This window comes from Plectropomus leopardus, chromosome 4 (genome assembly GCF_026936395.1).
Source record: "Plectropomus leopardus strain MGB_pleo_1.0 chromosome 4, ASM2693639v1, whole genome shotgun sequence".
Taxonomy (NCBI): Eukaryota; Metazoa; Chordata; class Actinopteri; order Perciformes; family Serranidae; genus Plectropomus; species Plectropomus leopardus.
In genome coordinates, this window is record NC_142179.1 from 19,087,060 (window position 1) to 19,100,920 (window position 13,861).

The following is a 13,861-nucleotide window of genomic DNA, read 5'->3' on the forward strand; positions in this document are numbered from 1 at the left end:
TAGCTTGGCAGCCATCTTGCCCAGGTGTTACGCCATCCACCATCCCCTCCACCTCAGGATGACAAAGTCAGCTTATATATCTGTAATGACAACTATGCCACTATAGAAACATTGACATCATACATCTGAAATGAACAAATGTAACATATTCATGGTTTGCTGAAACGTAGAATGTCAGCATTTTCTTCTGGGGACTGGCCTAGCACACACATACATACACTGTACCAACCACCCCTCCCCTCACTCGCCCTTAGTTTTCTCTTAGGTTTTATGTATCCAAAGCTTTCTCAGTGGTCTGTACGTTGGAGGAATATTAGCATCACTGAACAGACTGTCAAATTCGAGTTAGAGGGCTCTCCTGAGTCTGATGATCTGTGTTTGTGTGAGTGAGTGAGTTTGTGAGTGAGTGTGTATGTGTGTGAGTGTGTGTGTGAGTGTGTGTGTGTGTGTGTGTGTGTGTGTGTGTGTGTGTGTGTGTGTGTGTGTGTGTGTGTGTGTGTGTGTGTATACTTTACTTGTATTGTATCGGTGAGTGATAGACTATGATTCACAGGGAGGTTGTGAAAATGAATAATAGTGGTGTGACAGAAACAGATTGTGTCCGTATTTGTGTGTGTGAGTAAAAAACAAACTGTGTATGTGGGTGTATTTCATATGTTTGGCAGCAAGCTTTGATCTTCAGCTCTGTGTGTGTGTTTATCTGTTTACGCCTCATTAAATATGCATTACCTGCCTCATTACAGCTGGAGCCCCACCACAGCTAATGGAAACAGCTCCCTTAGCTCTCTTGCAAGGTGTGGGTGTGGGTGTATGCGTGCAAGCCTGTGTGTGAGTGTGTGCCTAGGTAATACCCGGTGTATCAGACATTAAAAGTTTGTCCACAAAGCTTTAACTTTACATTAGCAATGAGTACATAACATTCTTATATGTTGTTTGGATTTATGTAATTGTTTAAAACGCACTGTGTGTGAAAGCTGTTTGGTATCATGTCTGTTATTGCAGAAAAGTAGCGTAAGATATGTTTTTTTTTATGAATGACTGGCATTTGATGTTGAATTGAAAGGCAGAATCATATTTCATTTAGTTTTTGGGGGATTTAAACATTTTTAAAGGTACCCTGTGGAGTTTCCTTGTAAGCAAAGTTTGTGTGTACATTCCTTCTGTTTCTCACATAAACACATTGCGTGTGTCCTTGAGGCTTTACAAAGAGACTGAATGAATTCTCTTCTTCAAACATTTGTTGTAACTTTTGAAACCTGCATTATTTACATCTATGATTTCCTCGCTAGCAGTCTTCTTCTTCCCTGCCTCTGGGCAGTGTTGCATTTCCTGGTGCATTATCACCAACTGTCAATGGCAGGAATGTATATCACAACACTCACATTTGTGTCCTCATGCCCTCACGAGAGCAAACAAAAAGAAATACATTACTTCCTATTGCTACTAGAGGTCAAAAACTCCACAGAGTACCTTTAAAGCCAGGCATATACTGTATAATACGAGGCCATTTCAGAAATTTTGTTGTTTAATTTCAACTCCCACTGCACAAGTAAGTTGTCTGCAATGTAAAGCCAAAGCTCAAGATTTAGGTGCCACACTATGCCGCCCGATCGCTGAGCCATGACCTGAGTGCTCACACTGCACAGGTAAAATGGATAATGAAATCATAGACTGTAAAAAACTATGGTCGCGCCCCCACTTACCCCCACTATGCTTAAGTGAGGCTTAAATATCCGAGATACGGGCCTTGTCATCTTGCACTGGAGAAGATGCCAGAGCCAGAGTCTGTGCAGTAGCAACATTCATGGTGGGGGAGTTATCGCCAAAACACCCGTCTGACCAGTCGCATGCAGCTTCATTGAATGCGAGCGCATTGATTGGCACACACAGATCCCCTTTTTGTATAATTTAATAACTAGATAAAACCGAACTTATCATTAAAACTATCACTTGAGCAAACATCAGGGTGATGAGAACTACCTTAAGTGTCAGAAAACATCTTTGGGAAAAATGTATTTAGTGTGTACTTTTAGTTTTTAGTTTGGCCTATGTCCCATTCACTAACATGGAGGGAAGAGCTTTATGACCTAAACTGCAGACAGACACCAATCGGCGACTGACATTGAAAAGTTACACTAACTGTCATGTTGTCCATCTTTATATACAGTCTATGAATTAAACAGTCCGTTGGCCCCTGCATACCATTCTGGCTATTGACAAATGTCAGTAGACAAGTAGAAGTTGGTTTGCTAGTGGAGGTGTATGTGCAGATTTCCCAAAAAATTAAAAAGTCCATTTTTGCAAAAATGGGTCTGACCAAGTTTTGATTCCCGCACCAACAAACTAGTTGGGTATCAGCTACATTCTTGCATTGATTGAAAAATTGCAATGGCCTTGTGGAATTGAGTCTTGGCTCCATTTCAGCAGTGTAAAGCCTGATCAAAATTTCTGATTTGTCAGAACTTCATCTGAACGTAAGACCTTAATATGGGACCTGTTTTTGGGCCATGATCGGTCCTCGTGCCGTCTTTACACTATACAGGAAACAATGCCAGAAACAGCTGAGATTTGCGTCTAATCTCAAATGAATGTTGCGGCTCAAAAATTGGATCACATATAGGCTCAGATCGTACGGTGTATGCCCAATTTAATGTGTGCCTAAGATTAAGAGTTGAACTCAACAGTCTGCTGAAGAAGCTGAAGAGCAGAAATTGCCCAGTGAAAGCTTGATCTCACAAGCAACCCACATGTCCTAATGAGCGTATGTGTTGATTATAAGTAAAGCAACCAAAATTTGAATATTTCAAGAATACATGGGCCATACAAAATACCAGATGTAAATGGATGAGGTTCACTGCCATTTGTATTTACAATTTCTTTCATTTCTCCTTCTTTCTGCCCTGATCCTAAACCCCCTATTTCCCTACAAGAAGACGCCAAGATGTGACATCACAGCTTTCCTCCCAGCCAACCAACCAGAACACTGCATATCAGTGGACAGGAAGTGATAATGTAACTCAGGATCAAACCCAACATGGCTACAACTACCACCACATCGACCAAAGAACTGAAAACCAGAGCGCTCACACAGCCTGTGTAACTACTAAATCCAACAGCCAGCAAAACACCCCAGATGTCTACGCTGAGTTTACAACTGATACCACAGCTCTACAGTACAGCTCCGAGCAGGCTGGAAGCTACTACCAACCTGAAGTTCATGCTGAGTATAGACCAAACGATCAAAGTTCCAGTTTCCAATATTTAGCTGAAAGCCAGTACAGAGATGACTCCATGTGTGCCTCTGAACTCCAGAGCTCCCAGTATCAAGCTGATGGCCAGAGTCAGTATGAGTCAGATCACGCTCATTACCAGTTTGACGGGCAGCAATTCTACCAGTCACATGTCCAGCCCGAGAGAGAAGATCATGCGCGGTATGTGCAGGAGGGATATGTACACTTTCTCGTCTCGAGGTGAGTTTTCACTCATTCTGACTTGATTGTTCCCTTCAGTAAGTTCAGTTCAGTTCAGTTTTATTTTTAAAGGCCAATATCAGAAATCACAAATTGCCTCAGAGGGCTTTAAAACATCACATAAAAACAAAACAAAAAAAATTGTAGAAACCTTAGAGCAACTGAGGAGGGATCCTTCTCCCAGGACCGACAGACGTGCAAACGATGTTGTGTGTACCGAACGGATCAACATAATAAATTTACAGTAAAATATGACAACAGGTACAGCACTGTGTAAAACTTTGATTCTTAGTGCTCTATGTGATTTAAAACCATGTCCTATTGATATCAGCTGAATGCCAATGACCTTTACAACTTAGCCTCTGCAAGTCAATATTATTTCAGATAGAGTTTTTCTTTTATTTGTCTTTTTTAAAAAGCTGAAATATATGGAAATGTAATGCATTCAATTGAGAAGAAAAAATCCTGCCCTTGTTTTTCTGAATAACAAGATTGTTATCTCAGAATTATGAGAAAAGTTCTCATGGCAACAAATTCTGCTCTTGTTTTTCTAGATCAATAAGATAATAATTGCATTAATTTAGAAAAATAAGAATTTGGAAGATAATTATCTCAAAAGTTCAACAAAATTAGCATTTTTTTCTCATGAAAATTAAGAATTATGAGATTCTTATAAATCCATAAATACAGAATCTTTTTTTTTTCATGTGGCTGCATTAGAACCTCATAGAAACATGATTATAAGGGTTTCTGCCCATCCTGTGTTGAAAGAAACAGATCAGCAGTGGATTTGCATAGATTTTCCAAAGCCTTAGAGCTGCACTACTGTCTTTTACCACAGGGAGGCAGCACAGATCAATGTAAACTATGATTAATTCTTTAGATAACCTTTATTTTCTTTGAACCAAAGAAGCAAAGATTTGAAGTATCAAGAGTGTGTAAAAGTATTTAGTCAGAGTCAAAAGTCAGAGCGTTGTATTACAGGATAAACATGTAGGCTCAAAAAAGTATTAAAGAAGCAGAAACAGGTCCATTTTTGGTGAACAGACTGAAAAAATGCTTATTTCTTGACCCCAGATCTTAAAGGTTCACATGTTTTCAAGTCTGTCTTTAAAAAATGCTCACATGCTCATATGTACATTTAAACAACTTTTCATGTTTTAATTTCGTGTGGCCATTAACAGACCCTTTACTGACATACAGTAGCTTCCCCTGGAGGACATGGGGGACAAAATCTAAAGTCTTCATTCCACGCAAAAATAACCCACTCCAACTGAGTTGGAGTAATAGGTATTTGTCAGTCACAGAAAGCCTAACAAACTATGAACTATGCTTTTAAGATGCATTATGGGAAATACAGAGGCCATACTAGGGACTAAAAGTCATACAAATTTCAGCTTCTGCTATTGCTTCTGTCTTACATGTTATACCTCATCCAAGATGTATTTTTTCTCAATGAAAAGTCATGTTCTGGAATCAGTGTTCAGTTTGTGTACATGTATTCATGTTTGCTGTATGTGTGTGTGTGTGTGTGTGAATGCTGTGGATTCATTGTTCCTCATTAGCAGTTGCATCATGGTACTTGTTTTGCCCCACTTTGTAATTCAGATGACCTGCCCCCTCTTTGGGATGGACGACCCTCCCCTGTCTTTTACTGTGTGTGTGGGTGGGTGTGATTGCGTGCATACACGGCAGACCTTTTCATAATCAAGTGATCATGTGACTTGATTGTGGAGAGAATGGTTTAGTCTCTCATGCTGGGAGAAGGCATGGTGAGGGAAAGGTAGGTGTCCTAAGAGAGAGATTTTTTTTTTCAAAAAGAAAGAAAATTCTGTGTCTGTTCCGAAGTGTAATCATGTGTGCTGGTTTCTCTGTGCTGCTTCTCTCTATTGTTAGCAGGCCTTATGTTAATCAGAGGCTGTCAGAGGGGCTTTGGTTGGGGGGGTGGTAGCAACACTGCGCAGTATTGTTTTGTCAGCCCACACGTGCAGCCTGGGAATGAAGCAGTGAGTCACTTTCTCTCTGTCTGCTTCCGTAATCTTTTTTGTCCAAAGTCAAATGAATAGATTGAAAATTCTATCTCATTCAGTGCCATGGGGAAAGTCAGATTTCTTTGTAGATGATTGTCTTTGGCTTGTTTTGCCCCATACTGTGCGTAGCTGTGCCTTTGGTAGCAGTGGCGATAGCAATGATAATTTATGTTGTGGATCATTATTGTCTATCTGTGCCTCTGAGCAGACACTCCCAACAGGACGGTGCAGCAGGGATGATGATAAAGACGGCCTCCAGTGAGGACGCTGCTGAGGAAATGGATAACAGAGAAGGTAAATAAACAGCAAGATAATCTAAACTTATGTTGCTCCTGTTATTTATATTTTTGGGATGTTTTAGTGCCAGTGACATTTGCTGCACATTATAGGTAAATGGTTAGAGGTATAGGCTTAAAGAAACACTTTAAGTCTGATATCAACATTTAATGTTCAGTGGAGTTTTAAGAAACAGCTTTAAACGTGTTCAAGATATGTTTTAACGGTTTAATGGAAATAATTATCATGATTTAGGAGGTTTACTTGGATTTAAACAAAAGTTAACAAAAGTCATTAACACAAACTGGTCTTGTTACAATGCATGACAATTTGGCAAGTCCTGATGCCTTTTTTGTCTGTATGTATTGTACATTGTCTGTACATTCAACTTTTTCCTTTAATGCATAGACAGTTTTTTTTTTGTTTTTTTTTACTTTTTACTTTGTTTTTTGTGTACTTTGCCGCATTCTTGGCAAGGTCACCATTGAAAAAAAGATTTTCATCTTAATTGGGTTTTTTTTTGTTTTTTTTTAAAAATCTGATTAAATAAAGGTTAAATAAAAAATAAAATATTATTATACATATTAATGTCAAATTTTTACACCCTAAAATGAATGATATTGTTTCATCTTAATTCTCACCTTATTCCTATAGCAATAGGAAGAATGCTTCTTCAAAGAAAGTCACATGAAAGAAAAATTTGATTGAATCGACAATCTCTCTCTCTAAAAAAAAGATAAGGAAACTAAGAAATTAAACCATCTCTCTTTGACTAGATCCTCCCTCCTCTGCAGATCTGTCAGGCGGTTCGAATCAAAGGAGAAAGTTAGCAGCTCCACCAATGAACGTGTCACTGGACCGCAGCGAGGGATCTCTTGTCTCAGAGGATGCTCTGGACACAGAGGACGAGGCGTTGGATACTGGTGATGACCTGGATGTCAACATAGATGAGCTGGACACACCCGATGAGGCCGACATACCAGACTTCAACGGACGCGGTCAGACACACACTTGTAGATACAGTATTAACTAATGTGCACACAGGGCATGCAGACAGACAGCCACGCTTACATTGTCTGTTGTCAAAAAAAAAGTTACAGTAAAAGTTTTAATTTGTTGTTTTGTAAAATTTGTCTTTCTGTCACAAACAGGGGATGAGTCTGATCTGGGTGCAGGAGCAGCATCAAGCGAAGGGCTTGCAGGACATAGAGCAGCTGAGGAGAGCAGGGAAAACAGGCTGTGGAGGAGCGTGGTAATTGGAGAGCAGGAGCATCGCATTGATATGAAGTGCATTGAGCCATACAAAAGAGTTGTTTCTCATGGAGGTACACAAATACAAACACTTAAAATCCATACCTACCTGTTTCTGTTGTGTGTTTTATAGCTCTGTATCATTTGACCTATACTGCTGCCCTCCCTCCTGATGCTCCCCATTCAGGTGGATGTCTCTGTTTTTACATTGTCTGAACTGAATTAATCAATGAATTAACAGGAAATCAATTCTAGCTCACTGATAGAAACTACTACAGTAGATGGTTCATCCTTTATTCTCAAAATGTCCTTGTTTGTAAAATTAGGGCACACGTGCCACACAAGTTTAAAAGGACACAGTTTTAACCTGCATCTCCTCGTATAAGCTCCTTTTGCAATGAATGTGGAGAGGTAGAGGAAAAATTTGCAGTCTCAATTGTTTTAGAGAAAACTGTTTCATACAAGTTGAGGGCAAAAAGTTTGCTCTTATGCGCTGTAAATAAGACTCACTATGCCTGTCTTTTTCACTTTTTCAGGTTATTATGCGGAACAGAATGCCATCATCGTGTTTGCAGCATGCTTCCTACCGGACAGCGACTGTGAAAATTACAACTATGTAATGGAAAATCTTTTTCTGTAAGTAAAGCTAACTACTATACAACATCAAACCCCTGTGGACATGTAATATGTCAGGTGGAAACATGATCATACACTCATTTGTGATTGTTTAACATCTCTTTGCAAAACCACAGGCTTTAATGTGCTGCAGTTAAACCCTCACTCTTTAAGCAAGGCTTTGAATAAGTGGCAGTCTGTGTTCCCATTAATCCCAAAGGTGTCAAATGAGGTGGAGAGCTAGATACTCAAGTTCCTCCACACAAAACAATGAAAGAAAAAATCTTTATGGATTTGCTTGTGCATGATACTTTTGTGTTGAAACAAGAAATGGCCTTCCAGAGAGTTGGAACAACTCTTGTGTAAAATATCATGACATGCTGCAGAAAGATTTTCCTTAATAGGAATTAATGGGCCTAATCAAACCATGAAAAACAGCCCCACTTTGTGGATTTGGATTTATTTATGTATATTACACCATTTAGCTTATGTTGCTTTTCATTATGTGTGAATTTAGGTACATACTACACTGATTTTTCCATTGTCTGTGTAGGTATGTAATAAGTACTTTGGAACTAATGGTGGCAGAAGATTACATGATTGTTTACCTGAATGGCGCCACACCCCGCAGGAGGATGCCCGGCTTCACCTGGATGAAAAAGTGCTACCAAATGATAGACAGAAGGTAATGTTTTAACAAACAAGTGCATGGAAACTGTAATCTTTAATTAACATTAAAGATTACAGTTATAACAACACATGTCCCCCAGAGCTTTGTTTCACTCACCAGCGTGAATCCTGCAGCTTTTAGCGGGGTTGAGAAGTTAGGTTAGAGGCGCACCTGAGGACCGGAGTGAAAAGTGGCATGCAGACTAAGGAAGAAATAATTGGACTGAGATGAGAGACTGTACATACACATTCATGTTCCCCAAAACACATTAAACCAAACTCCACTGTACTTTCATCACAAACAGCTTTTGAACCCAATCTTCAAACAGTGTGTGTCTTGCTATTAATCATATTAGTGTTCTTTTATTCTCTTTAGAGCTGTTTTTAATTGCACAGCACAGAGATTTTGTCTAAATAAATGACATGACAAAATTATTTTACATTGATGCGTAAAAATTTTAAGTTGCTGGTTTGCTTATTTCAGTGGCTTCTCACTATGATAACTATAACTCAGCATGTGTTTGATTAGGAATTTCTCAAAGGTAGATGTTTTTCCCATCACTACTCAACAGCAGTTTCATAAGTTGGCCAGTAGAGGGCATACCTATAATACATTTCACTAACTATCTGAAGGGGATATAGTGAGCCTTTTTTTGTAATGCTAAACAAGAAATGTGTGATAAACTCAGTCGTTCTTTCTGGCTGTAATGGTGTCACTGATTATTTATATGCTGTGTCACTACCTCATTTAAGAGCATTTGGTGGATGTTGAGACATCAGAGTCAAAAAGCAGAAAAATGCTGACAATTTTGAATTTAGAAGTTGGGGAACCTCAGAGACAGAGTGAAGATTCAGGAATTGAAGGAGGGGGCAGTGTGTGAAACTTTTGTCAGAGGTTTTACTAAGTAACTACAAAAGGCGTCCCTACGATTTGTGAGTCAGATCCAACCCCCTCGCTCCTCCACAGCTCAAGCTTATCGTCCAAATATGGTTGTTATGGCTCAAAAATAACCAATATGGCGACAACCGAAATGCCGACCTTGAGGCTTCAAAACAGCAGTCAACAAACCAGCGGGTGACATCATGGCAGCTACAGCCATTATTTATACAGTCTGTGGTTCAAACCTTGCACGGCTATTGGCTGGGGGCAACACACTCAACGGTTGACACCAAGACCAGACACATCCTGAACAAACCAAATTAAGAAGAAAATAAGAAAATACAGGCAGAGGGCATGTTTTCTGCAAATAAATACACCGCCACACACTGCTGGAGGGTCATAGGTGATGATTAAGAGGTATTACTTTTATGTAAAGTATATGAGACTATATATTGTGTGTTTGCTCTGCACAGTTTGCCATTATTATTAAGTGAATAAGTTGTAGTTATGAATGAAACTTTTACTGATCTTTTTACACCACTTTGCCTCTTGTCCCACAGACTGAAGAAGAACCTTAAGATGTTCATTATTGTCCATCCTTCCTGGTTCATACGGACTTTGCTGGGGATCACCAGACCCTTCATAAGGTCCATAAATTCACATTTAGATGACACTCTCAACCACTCTCAACCTCTCTCAACCTCAGGATGCACACCACATTGCATTCTCAACTATACCAATAACTATATCGTTGCCATATTGGAAAGAAATCCTCACAGCACTTTAACAGTCTCCGTGATACAGTATTTCACTATTTCATATGGGCATACCTTGTGATATATATTTAGCTGACACCACCACCAATAAGAATCATTTGATTACACATCCAGGAGCCAACTAACATACACATTATATTGCAAATCACTGAGAATGACCTTTACGCTTTCTGTGTTGTACAGCTCCAAGTTCAGCAGCAAGATCAAGTATGTGAACAGCCTGCAGGAGCTTGGAGAAATCATCCCGATGGAGTATGTCCACATTCCACCCAGCATCATAAAGTGAGTCAGCCTCTATCTGTAAATCATATGAATCCACAAGTCACTTGTGTTCAGATAAGATGAAAACAAAAACACACTCCCCTTCTGTGAAAATATTTGATTAATTTAAAAGCTTACAACACCACTCAGTCTGTTGGGAAGCCTTGTCCTTTTTTAAAATCTATTGTTTTGGTGACAGCCTGCCATTATAGTCTGCTTAGAGGGACCATGGGAAAGCTGTTACCAAATTAACTACCTTGCTTCCCCTCCTCCACTCAGCTTTACCATTTTAAATTGCTGACTAAAACCTGTGTGAAGTCTGCCTTAGACAGTAGAACTGGTTGTTTCCAGCGGCTGTTTGTGGACTAAAAAAAATCTCTCACTTTGCCCCAAGGTATGACGAGGAGAGGGGTTTACACAAATTTGCATGCATGAGGTAAATCACCTAACCTGCCTGTACTGATCAGTTGGTTGTGTAGAAGTCTCCCTTAAATGCTATTTTGAATTTCCTCATGCTGGGACTAACCTTTGACTGACCTTTGGCTGTCTCCTTGTCCAACATGGAATGGGCCAAATATTGATTTTCTTACTTTTTTCAGTCTGTGATGCAACTGTCCCTGTTAATTGGTTTTTTATGTACACATGTCATCCAGGGATGGAGTGGCTAACTGGGAAGATTCCTGGCAAGCGGAGTTGGTTGTTTGGCCATAATGGCCTTTGACAGGGTTGATAAACACAAAAGTTTTAAAAATAGATCATGAAGGCTGTCGCATTAGGCTCTTAAAAATTCAACATCAGCTTCACACGACAGCATTAAGCGGTAGACAAACTTAACCATGACTAGCTCTACTTGGACACATAAGTTGTGTAACTCCTGATCTCTGGTGTGTGATGACACAGGACGTTATGCGTAACTTTGATTACACCACAGGCTACATTTGCAGAGGCTAAGGTAGAAGATGCGAGAGTGAAAGGATGAGAAATATCGGTATATTGAAAAGACAAAATAGAGAATGGAAAAAATGGGATATTAACTTTTTAAAGTTAATGCACCCAAATCTGCCACCCTCAGCATTTTGTTTATGATCAAAACAAGCTCACAGCCAGACAGTGGAGGTACAGAACAACCACCAGAATTTGATTGTGATAATGAGACAGGTATGCAAGCGTGAGCTGCAGTGCCAAGATGTCAGGCATGCATTACAAAATAAAATGTGCACTTTTAAACCCAGGGGAGATTGGGAGTAACAATGACATGAAAAGGAGCAGAACAAACAAAAGTATGTGTAAAAACACAAGTTTTGATTTATTTACCGAATGAAAGCTTAAAAATGTCAAGATTTATTTAAATCTGAAAATAGTTACACTCCAGCACTGCTGTCATCTGTGATATTTTAGTAAAGATCTAATGAGCACATACCCCGAGGAAGCTGGCACTAACAATCAGATATACACAGTTACACCCAAAGCTACAAGTAGGCTAGTCAGATGGTTTGTTGTGTAGTTTACATGCTATGCATAGTGGGACACACTCGAATACTAAAAACAGTTGTCCGTCAGTATGATTGATTGCAAAGGGTTTTAGTGAACTGTAAAGAGCAGCAGCACAGACTGGACTTTCTCATAAGTAAAACAACACATTATGGCTTTAAAATAGGGCCAAATTTAGGCAAACTCAAACAAGTTGGTTAGCGTCCAGTGCACACTGGCACACTTTCCTGTTGAGAGGACAGTCGTGTACACAACTACCGGTCACTCGTTGGGACAAATGACCATTGCTTTTGTTTGTTTTTATGTGATGAGGACACTCTCTGTGAAAGACAGATTATTATAGGGGGTCATTAAATGATTACGTTTTTTAATCGCCAATATTTGCATAATTTCTATAGTTAATTGCGATTAATCACATTTTTTAATTGCATGTTTAATGGAATCCATATTAACAGGGTAAATCAGTTTCTACCAGATTATCTTGATGAGGAATCAAAGGACAGCAAAACACTGCATGGGACGAGCATAAAGTGGGCATGTCTGCAAAGGTTAGACTCATGGGTACCCATAGAACCCATTTTCATTCCCTCATCTTGAGGGCAAAGGTCAAGGGACCCCTGTGAAATGACCATGCCATTTTTCTATCTAAAATATTTATCCTAACTTTGGAGCGTTATTTAACCACCTTCCTGAGAGGCTTATAGATTCCTATGACACCAGTATCACCACTGTAGCTTTAAAACTCAGCGGGGTACGGCCTCTTAAAGACAGAAATGTCGGCTGGTGATTACCAGGATTAAAAAAAAAAACAAATATGTGTGACCTTAATAGTATTGTGATTAACACATTAATGCTAACAGCCCTATATGATACATAAGGTTTTAATGTTTTATATTTTTTTATGATTACTGTAAGGGTCCATGTCTTGAGTCTGAAAACTACAGATTGACCTTGTCCCAGTGCGTTAAAAAAGTGTTCAGTATGTGAGGATAAAGTTGGCTGATTTGACTGGTTTATTGTTGAACATTTTTGCTCCCTGTGCATCGCAGTGCATCTGTGGCTCTCTCCTTTGATCTTGAACTTTTCCCACGGTAGAGCACTGATGCTTGTCCTCCTTTCCTTCCATTCACCCTCCTTTGGCAACGTGGATAACAGGCTACTAATCCCCAGCAACTGCATGTGTACTGACTGTAAGGTCACCACCTGTCGCTTGCTTACCTCCCTCACTAACGTTTTGCTTTCTCTGCCCTCTAACCCAATGCTAAACCAGACTGGATACAGAACTGCAAGACACAGCAGCTAAGTGAGTAGTGAGCCATTGTTTTCTGTCAGCAAGAGAGGAAATGATTTCTGAGTATTGTTCCAATATGCAATGAACAGGAAAGAAATGCCCTTATAAAAACATGTATTTGGCCAATCAAATAGTATGCAGACACAACAATATTAAGAGAGAGTTTACACATTAACTGCCATGCTAAATCTCTGCAAACTGCAAACATTGGTACATTTCATTGGTATCATGTTCAGTGTTTCTAAAGTGATATGAGCTGGCTTTTTTATCAGGTGGTGGAGAGAATGTTGGGTGGATGGCATGTTACCTAGGTGAGATGCCTGTCAAGCTGCAGACCAACCCAGCTGGCCACCAATGTCATTGGAAGTTGATATTTTTTTAATTTAGATTTTTACGTCTAGTGACCAAAATTCAATGTCAGGAAAAAGTCTAGTGCCACTGTCAATTTAACGAAGAACGCTGACAACAGATGACGTTGATATTTTGTTGGTTTTAAGTTATGTTGTGAAGTAACCATAGTCCAGTGTCTTCCATAAGTCTCATGCCAGCTTCATCTTGACATAGAATAACAACATAGTATGGTATCAAGAACAAAACCTAATGTCTGCAAAATGTCAATGTAAACATCCACACAACATGAAATCCTAACATGTTAGACATTTAAAATACGTACGATTTTCATTACAAGCAATATTTAATGTCTGTCCAGTGTAAGAGTCCAGTGTCTTCCTGATGTAATATTCACATCGGGTGGCTTTTGGGAATGCTTTTTAGCCACCATACATGCCTGTTTTTTAGCAACCTGTTACATTTTTTCCAACAGTAATAGTGCCACAAAAGCGGTTGTTTTT

At 39.4% G+C, this 13,861-nt stretch overlaps 1 protein-coding gene across 7 annotated transcripts in view; it reads left to right on the top strand.

The window, feature by feature from the left end:
• LOC121943888 (uncharacterized) overlaps positions 1 to 13,861 on the top strand; it is a 45,325-nt gene that overhangs the window by 28,741 nt on the left and 2,723 nt on the right. For 2 of the 7 annotated variants that reach the window (XM_088076704.1, XM_088076707.1), the window contains exons 10-19: positions 2,931 to 3,470; positions 5,709 to 5,794; positions 6,553 to 6,774; positions 6,928 to 7,101; positions 7,564 to 7,663; positions 8,196 to 8,327; positions 9,752 to 9,838; positions 10,151 to 10,249; positions 10,623 to 10,664; positions 12,990 to 13,022. In XM_088076704.1, the coding sequence (XP_087932830.1) occupies positions 2,931 to 3,470; positions 5,709 to 5,794; positions 6,553 to 6,774; positions 6,928 to 7,101; positions 7,564 to 7,663; positions 8,196 to 8,327; positions 9,752 to 9,838; positions 10,151 to 10,249; positions 10,623 to 10,664; positions 12,990 to 13,022 (1,515 nt within the window). The remainder of the gene's footprint in view (positions 1 to 2,930; positions 3,471 to 5,708; positions 5,795 to 6,552; positions 6,775 to 6,927; positions 7,102 to 7,563; positions 7,664 to 8,195; positions 8,328 to 9,751; positions 9,839 to 10,150; positions 10,250 to 10,622; positions 10,665 to 12,989; positions 13,023 to 13,861) is intronic. The other 5 variants (XM_088076708.1, XM_088076706.1, XM_088076709.1 and 2 more) reach the window with 5 other exon arrangements.